At 46.0% G+C, this 9217-nt stretch overlaps 1 protein-coding gene across 4 annotated transcripts in view; it reads left to right on the top strand.

The window, feature by feature from the left end:
- The window catches only part of LAMA3 (laminin subunit alpha 3), a 273575-nt gene continuing 264358 nt past the window's right edge, over positions 1 to 9217 (top strand). For 3 of the 4 annotated variants that reach the window (XM_050767786.1, XM_050767785.1, XM_050767787.1), the window contains exon 1: positions 207 to 525. In XM_050767786.1, the coding sequence (XP_050623743.1) occupies positions 232 to 525 (294 nt within the window). In that variant the 5' untranslated portion in view covers positions 207 to 231. Of the gene's footprint in view, positions 526 to 9217 lie in introns of all 4 variants that reach the window. The other variant, XM_050767788.1, reaches the window with a different exon arrangement.

Genomic DNA, 9217 nt, shown 5'->3' with positions numbered 1-9217 from the left:
AGTTCCTGATCCGGCGGGTGCCCGCTCCAGCCGCGGCAGGTTCCCGAGCTGAGCGGCTACCCCCACGCCGCGGGCTTCCAGCGCGTGGAGCAAGGGGAGCGGCCCCGGCGCCGCCCATACGCCCGGCTGCACTAGTCCTGGCGCTGTAGGTCCGGGAGGCGCGGGCGGAGAGCGGCGGTGCCCCCGAGCCCCTCTGCGGAAGGCGCAGGCGGGAGGATCCTGCGCGGCGGGATGGCGGCGGCCGCGCGGCCTCGGGGTCGGGCACCGGGGCCAGTCCTGCCGCCGACGCCGCTGCTGCTGCTGGTGCTGCAGCTGCTGCCAGCCTGGGGGGCGACCGCTCGGGATCCCCGGGCCGCGGCCGGGCTCAGCCTTCACCCGCCTTACTTCAACCTGGCCGAGGCAGCGAGGATTTGGGCCACTGCCACCTGCGGGGAGAGGGGACCCAGCGAGAGGAGGCCCCGGCCCGAGCTCTACTGCAAGTTGGTCGGGGGCCCCACCGCCCCAGGCAGCGGCCACACCATCCAGGTGAGGGCCTCGGAGAGAGCCGGGGTGGGCGCGCCTTCTCCTTCCCGCGCCGGCCAGACACCCGGAGAAGGGAACGGGCCCCTTCCCCACGCGCGCTAGTGGTTCCGAGCGACCGGGGAGGGCAGCCCCCATCTCCGCACGCGAGGGCCCACAACCCAGGAGCGATCCCGTGGAGCACCGCCTCGGCACCACCCGCCCAAGGCCAGGAGGGGGAAGCACGCGAGGTGACCGGAGGCTGTGGTCAGGCTCGGGCAGGTGGAGGGAAAAGTGTGAGGCTGCGCTCTAAGAGATGCAGGCGCCTCGGCCCTTCCCGCCTCCGTTATCCACGGAGCGTGCCGCCACGCTTGAGTCCCCGAGGGTTCAGGGGCGCCTCCTGCCCCACCTCCCGTACCTTATTCGGAGGAGCTGGTAGCAGTTACCTTCTGTGTTGTATTTTAAGAGAGAATTGTTAGGTTATAACAGCGATATCACTCTGATGTTACTGAAAAGATTCACTTCACTGCACTGCCTGAAGTGCCACCATCCACTGGGGGCGAATGAGACCTTAGGCGGACAAAGATAGAAATGGCTCTCAGAGATCCGAGCCTCACCGCGAACAGCTGGGGCAAACGACATTGAGGTGCAAGTTAAGCAGCATCTTGCAGTGCCTGGCCCTTACTCACAGGTCTCACTCTGTGGCCAGGCTGGAGTGCAGTGGTGCGATCACGGCTCCCTAGAGTCTCGAACTCCTGGGCTCAAGGGATCCTCCCGCCTCAGCCTTGGGCGTAACTGGGACTACAGGAGTGCAACTGCCTGGGTTTTTTTGTTTTTTTTTTTTTGTTTTTTTTTTTGAGACAGAGTCTCGCACTGTCACCAGGGCTGAAATGCAATGGTGCGATCTCGGCTCACTGCAATCTCCGGCTTGGCAAATATTTATTTATTTATTTATTTATTTATTTATTTATTTATTTATTTATTTATTTTATTTTTTTTTTTTCTGTAGAGATAGAGTCTGGCTATTTGGCCCAAGCTGGTCTCAAACTCTTAGCCTCAAGCTGTCCTTCTGCCTTGCCCTCCCAAAGGGTCAGCAGAATTTGAATCCAGTCCTGACTTCAAATCCTCGACACTAAGCCCAAATTGCCTCCTTCTTCTGCAAAATATTGTTGAGGATGTTGAGGAATAGGAAGTGTAGTGGGAAGAGGGAGTGATTTTGGAGCTTGGGTTCCAAAAAAGCAAGGCTGTCATTGGGTGACTAGATTAGTGCTTTAGAAACTCTTTTGACCATGTACTTCCATAAATGACAAGTTTTTGAACATGTCGTGCCATACGTGCTTATTTACTTATAAACTATATGCATGTATTAACATATTGATATGTGTTGCGCATATTTTAAAACATGCAAAAAGAGAAATCTAAAAGATACAATAACAATGATGAAAATACTTTTAATTTTAACAGTCCCAAATAATTTTGCTTTCTCTATTTTATGAGTGTGTGTTTATAAACACACAAATATGCAAATGTAATTGTGTGTATAATTATTTTTGAGAAATTTAGTTTAGCTCTTATAACAATTCAGTTTTTAATTTAATTTTAGTTTTGAGACAGGGTCTCAGTCTGTCACCCAGGGTGGAGTACAGTGGTGCTATCTTGGCTCACTGCAGCCTCCACCTCCTGGGCCCAGGTAATCCTCCTACCTCAGCCTCCCAAGTAACTGGGACTACAGGCACACACCACCACGTGTAGCTAATTTTTGTATCTTTTGTAGAGACAAGGTTTTGCCATGTTGGCCAGACTGGGTTACCTCAAAAAATACATAGATTCAAATGGAAGAACTGCATTGACCAATCACATAATTTACAGAGTTCAGTGCAAAGTGGAAATGTAGAACCCTCATTAAAAAATTATTTTAAATATGAAGATGGTGACAGCATAGCATTGAAGTAAGTGAGGGGCCCTTCAAAGTGTAGGGCCCCATGTGACTGTACAGGTCTTTGCTGTCTAAGCTCACTAAATCATGGTACCATAGCTCTAGCTCTACCCCATCCTTCAGTTAGCCTAAACATTTTTAGAAGTAGGAACTTGGCCAGTAATTGTTCACTTCCAAGTTGTATTCAGCACTTCCTAGTAGAAAGGTATTACATTTTGATTTTTTTTTTCTTTTTTTTTTTGAGGCAAAGTCTCTCTTGTGTCTCCCAGGTTGGAGTGCAGTGGCGCGGTCTCGGCTCACTGCAACCTCCGCCTCCTGGGTTCAAGCAATTCTCCTGCCTCAGCCTCCCAAGTAGCTGGGATTACAGGTGCCTGCCACCAGGCCCGGCTAATTTTTATATTTTTAGTAGAGACAGGGTTTCACCATGTTGGCCAGGCTGGTCTCAAACTCCTGACCTCAGGTGATCCACCCGCCTTGGCCTCCCAAAGTGCTAGGATTACAGGCATGAGCCACAGCACTCAGCCCATTTTGATGTTTTACAACAATAGGTTCAAGACTTGTTGTAAATCTTTTGTTGGAAAATATTGTTAGAAATTTTTTTTTCCATGAGAAAAGACTTATTTCTGTCATTCTGATGCTTGTTTTCTATATGCCTTATATATTTTTTGGCTACTCTCAATTCTTCTATTATTGTCTTCTGGTTTAATTGATTTTTACCATTTTGATTCTCTCCTCATTTCCTTTTCTATACATATTTAAGTTTTTTTTAGTACTTATTCTAAGGATTACAATTAATATCCTAAATATATAACAATGTGGTTTGAATTGATACTAGCTTAACTTCGATAGCATCCCAAATTTTGCTTCTATATAACTCTGTCCTTTACGTTATTGTTGCAAATTACATCTTTATACATTGTTGTTCATTATTATAAATTTATAATTATTGTTATTATATATGCATTTGTCTTCTAAATAATATACCAAAAAACAGTTAAAAACCAAAGATATGGCGAGGCATGGTGGCTCACGCCTGTGATCCCAGCACTTTGGGAGGCCGAGTCGGGTGGATCGCCTGAGGTTGGGAGTTCAAGACCAGTTTGGCCAGCATGGTGAAACCCCGTTTCTGCTGAAAATACAAAAATTAGCCAGGTGTGGTGCAGGCCCCTGTAATCCCAGCTACTCGGGAAGGTGAGGCAGGAGATTCGCTTGAACCCGGGAGGCAGAGGTTGCAGTGAGCTGAGATCGCGCCATTGCACTCCAGCCTGGGCAACAAAGCAAGACTCCATCTCAAAAACAAAACAAAACAACCCCAAAATACAATAATACTGGTTTTTATGTTTACATATGTAGTTACCTATACTGCTGTTCTTTCTTAGTATGGCTTTGCATTACTGTCTAGTGTCTTTTCATTTCATCTTGAATGACTCCTTTTAGCATTTCTTGTAGAGTAGATCTGCTAGCAGAATTCCCTCAGCTCTTGAGAGTGAGACTCTGTCTCAAGAAAAAAAAAAAAAAAAAAAAAGAAATGTACAGTGCATTATATACTGAACACGTTTGGCATGCTAAACAATCCACTGGCTTACAGACTTCTATAGCCTTTTATATTACAGAAATAGTAACTTGTTTTAGTACTGTTTTAATAACTAGATATTATTTGTTTAAAGATACTTTGTTATCAGCTCAAATAACATTTTGGGGGGGGATTTTAATTTTTAAGGTTAATTTAGTGGCAATAACACATTTTTCCAGATCATATATTTATTCCTGGTTGTAGTTTAGGCATTTATGAAACCTGTGTTAACCTCAGCATTCTGGAACCATTTGCCTAGTTAGGAAAAGATTTACTAAGTGGCACCTGACTGGGCTAAGTCAATGGAGCTGCCTGTGGTTGTGCTATATACGTGGATTCCTGGTCAAGTGGGTGAGTGGGGCCGCCTGGGCAGGGCTGCATCTGCTCACAGACAGGGAGTCTCTTTCTGCTTTGCAGTAAAGAACTGTTTGAATGAGGTAGTAGGGCACTGATTAGATCCCTCATGTCAACAGGGTGGAAACTGCCCTGAGGAAAGCCAGCTTCTTGAGTCCCATGTGTCCTGCCAGTTTCTCAGCGTCAAAAACATATTGTATTCCCTCAGTGGTTTTCCCATCCTAGAAGCTCACAAAATACATGTGGAGTTAATACATGAATATTAACTGGAGAGAAATACGGGTTTAAAGTGATTATGCATATCTTAATTGTGAGAGGTGGGAAATAGAAGTGAGTTCTCCGTTACTTTCAAATTACACCATATATTGTGCATACTGTGTATAGGGAGTGATACCAAATACAGGGGGCAGAACGGCAAGAAGGAGGAATGGTCTAGTAACGAGGGGCTCTGCTCCCCTGCTTAATGCAGGGTGTTAATTTAACACACACAGACAGCACTTACTGATGCTTGGCACAGGTCTAAAGCGTATTACACATTGACTTCTTGATTGTCACAACGATTTATGAATGTATGAAGGAGGTACAATTAGCATGCTCCTTTTACAAATGAGGAAACTGAAGCACACAGAAGTTAAGTGATGTGTCCAAGATCACACAGCTGGTATGTGGTAAAGCCAGATTTAAACCCAGGTACTCTGGCTGCAGAATTCACGCTCTTACCTGCTATACTATGCTGTCACAGGCATGCTGACTACTCCTTCCTCTGAGTTCCAGGTAAAGTTTGCGTTGCCTTGCTAATTCCACTCATCACCTTGGAGCCATTCATTTTCAAGTCTGTCTCCTTATTAGGATCATGAGCTTCCTGAGGGTGGGGCCCTGTCTTCCTGTTCATGTCTGGACAGAGTATTGAGATTCCCTATAGAGAAGAATTCCTGTGCAAAGTATGCTGCACTGTTTCCTGGTGGAAGCTTGTCTTAGACACTCCATCAATGCTTTTTGAAGAAATATTCAAAAGGCACCACCACCATAGAATTTACTTATCAGAGCAACCCCCTGCTGGAATTGCTGTTTGATTTTAAAAGTAGCTGAATTTCAACAATCTGTCTTCTGGAAGACAGGTGTGGCCCTGCTGTGTCTGATGCAGTGACTGAGCCCAGTGCCTAGGACTGGACTCCCAGAAGCTGAAGCGGCAAGGAAGAATCCTTCCTCTACAAATTTTAGAGGCAGGGCAGTCTTGCTGACACCTTGATTTTGGTCTTGTAGCCTCCAGCATGGTGAGAGAGAAATTTCAGTTGTTCTAAGCCACCCAGTTTGTGCTACTTTGTATGGCAGCCTTAGAAACTAATGCAGTAACTAGCTTTCATCAGTTAACCAGCAGTTGTATTGACCATTCAGTGCGTGCGTGTTATTCCTGTATGGGAGAGCAGCAGAGAGGCGACACTGCATGAGGCTCTGTGTGTAGTTCTAGGGTCTTGGTTTGTGAGACTTTGCAACCTGATAACTCAAAATGTGGCTCCTAAAAAGAATGAGAAGAGCTCTAGGCTGAACAAATATTTAGAGATCATGCACGTTAAGAGTCATCTTTAAGGCCAGGCCTGGTGGCTCACACCTATAATCCTAGCACTTTGGGAGACTGAGGCGGGTGGATCACTTGAGGTCAGGAGTTTAAAACCAGCCTGGCCAAATAAAACAAAAATTAGCTGGGCATGGTGGTGTGGGCCTGTAATCCCATCTACTTGGGAGGCTGAGGCAGGAGAATTGCTTGAACCTGGAGGTGGAGGCTGCAGTGAGCCAAGATCGCAGCACTGCACTCCAGCTTGGGTGACAGAGTGAGACTACATCTCAAAAAAAAAAAAAAAAGAAATATTTGCACTTCTTTATGGCAGTAAGCTGTGTTGTGTGTGTCTTATCCCTGATCCTTGCTTAATGCATGTGGGGTGGCCCAAGTTTGGGGGTGGTGTATACCTGTGAGCCTTGGATCCACTATTTGAACAGAACCCAGTGGTTGGATAATTCCTTCATTACTAGTGAGGGCTCAGAGGGCTGCTTCAGGGGAGGGAAGGGATGGAATTGTGAAATGAAAGCTCCTGTTCCCTATGTCCTGTGATTGGCTTTGCAGAGACTAAATATTGCAAAACATTTGTGTGCATGAAACACATTGGTGGCAAAGATTCTATGCAAGATAGTTTGCCTGGTAATTTGATAAGAATGCAAACATTTCAGACTTTCAAATTTTCTTACATGTTTCCAGGCTGCTTTCCTATTTTATTGTGACGACTTATCACTTACTGTATCTTTAATGTGCCGTTGAATTCTAAATGTTTTTGATGAACTAGAAAAAGTAGCAGAATGTTCTGGGAGACTTCATTAGGAAAATCACTAAATAAGCTTGTTATAAACTTGTTGAGTTATCTTTCTTTCATTTATTTCATTATCTTCTAGGTAAACTTAGTAGACTTTTCTTTGAATAAAAATATAGCTGTTAAAGTAAAATTTTCTGATAGAAATGCTAAGAGCAGGTGAAATCCTTTTTTTTTTTTCCTTTTGAGACGGAGTTTTGCTCTGTGGCCCAGGTTGGTGTGCAGTGGTGCAATCTCGGCTCCCTGCAACCTCCACCTCCCAAGTTCAAGCAATTCTCCTGCCTCAGCCTCCCAAGTAGCTGTGACCACAGGTGTATGTGATCACGCCCAGCTAATTTTTGTATTTTTAGTAGAGATGAGTTTCACCATGTTGCCTAGGCTGGTTTTGAACTCCTGACCTCAAGCAATACACTGGCCTTGGCTTCCCAAAGTTCTGGCATTACAGGTGTGAGCCACCGCACCCTGATAGATGAAATCTTTATTCTTTCTCTCTGAGCAGGTGCTGGCTTAGGAGAGACTCTTTCAACCTTTCCTATACTTAATGTTACCTGAAGCATCCTCGTTTTCTTTGATCACTTGCCTTGGCTCTGAGGTGTGGTCTTTCTCTGGCCACTCCACATGTGACTGTCACCGCAGCTTAAGAAAATTGTAGCTCAAACAAGCCGCAGTAGAACTACCTGACTAAATATGAGGAAGAGGAGGCCAAGGGCCTTTAGAATCATTACGAAGATGTTTGTAAGCAGTGGTTCTCCATCTTCATGGGAGATTAAATAGGAGAGAGCATGTAATGTCGCAGCACTAAGTCCTGGGGTTTGCTACAGAGAAGAACTTCCCGTGCTAAGCGTGCCGCACCCACTGAAATGATTTCTGAAGAGGAGGGTGAGGAGTTCATCTTTAGGTCAAAATCCTCTGTGTGATCTTTTAGCCCCCAACATTTGCAATTACAAGGCTTTACTTGGGAGGCCTCATGGGGGACAGCTGCCCTCCCTACACCTGACCTGATGCACAGTGAATGCATTGCAATTTTCTGGAGGGAGTTTTGGTCAAGGATGCAGGCTCTACTGGCCCAGGAGCCTCTCATACGCACATCTGCGTTCCTGACCCAGGAGCCTCTATTCTGGGGGCTCCCTTATCAGGAGCCTTGGCTGAGGTTCTTCCCAGGTGCCTCCACTGAGACTTCCTTACTAGTGCACCATACAGTTTGGGAATCCCTCATCCAAAGATCCAAAATCCCGAATGCTCCCAAATCCACAACTTTTTGAGTGCCAGCATGACAGTCAAAGGAAGTGCTCATTGGAACTTCCTGGATTTGGGATTTTTGGATTTGAAATGCTTAACTGGTAAGTATAATGTAAATATTCCAATATAAAAAAAAAATCTCAAATCTGAAACCTTTTTGGCCTCAAGTATTTCGGGTAAAGGATACTCAACCTGTGTTAGTTTGCTCGGGCTGCCATACCAAAGTACCACAGCCAGGGTGGCTTCAACAGCACAGTTTGATTTTCTCACAGCTCTGGAGGCTTAGAAGTCTAAGGCATGGGTATGGCTGGTTTCTTCTGAGGCCTCTCTCCTTGGCTTGTAGACGGTCACTTTCTGCCTGTGTCTTCAGGTGGTCTCCTCTCTATGCGTATGTGTCCCCATCTTCTCTTCTTATAGAGATTCCAGGCATATTGGAATAAGGCCTACCGTAATGACTTCATATTACCTTAATTATCTCTTTAAAGGCCCTGTCTCCAAATACAGTCCTATTCTTAGGTCATGGGGGTTAGGACTTCAATCTATGAATTTGTGGGAGGGGGTGGGTGTTGGGGGGAAATGGAACATTGGGGAACCAGCCTGTTTCTCTCTCTCTTTTTTTTTTTTTTTTTGAGACGGAGTCTCGCTCTGTCTCCCAGGCTGGAGTGCAGTGGTGCAATCTCTGCTTACTGCAAACTCCGCCTCCCGGGTTCGCGCCATTCTCCTGCCTCAGCCTCCCGAGTAGCTGGGACTACAGGCACCTGCCATCACGCCCAGCTAATTTTTCTACTTTTCGTAGAGACAGGGTTTTACCGTGTTAGCCAGGATGGTCTCGATCTCCTGATCGTGTGATCCGCCCGCCTCAGCCTCCCAAAGTGCTGGGATTACAGGCGTGAGCCACCACGCCCAGCCTGTCTTCTCTTTTATCTCTTGCCTGCGCTGTCGCAGTAAGTTAATAGTCTGGGTTGGTGCTTCATTTGGACTCATTGTCTTAATTTACCACTTTAACAGCTGGAAGCTCAACAGAGGCTGGAAGACTGACTTTTGAGGTGATTCTTAAAGTAGATTCCAATCAACTAATAAGAACGGTGCTGCCTGGAGACTTGCATGCCCCCACACTTGTGGGTAATGTCCATTTACTTCTGTATTTAGCAAATATTTATTGGCATCTACTATGTGCCAGGTATAGGGGATGGTGATATAAGGGGCTGGAAGTATAGTTACAAGGCAGAAAAGGCCCCTGTCCTCACTGAGCTAATG

This window comes from Macaca thibetana, chromosome 18 (assembly GCF_024542745.1).
Source record: "Macaca thibetana thibetana isolate TM-01 chromosome 18, ASM2454274v1, whole genome shotgun sequence".
NCBI lineage: Eukaryota > Metazoa > Chordata > Mammalia > Primates > Cercopithecidae > Macaca > Macaca thibetana.
Note: the sequence above shows the minus strand (reverse complement) of the source record. Positions and strands in the feature narration are given on the sequence as shown.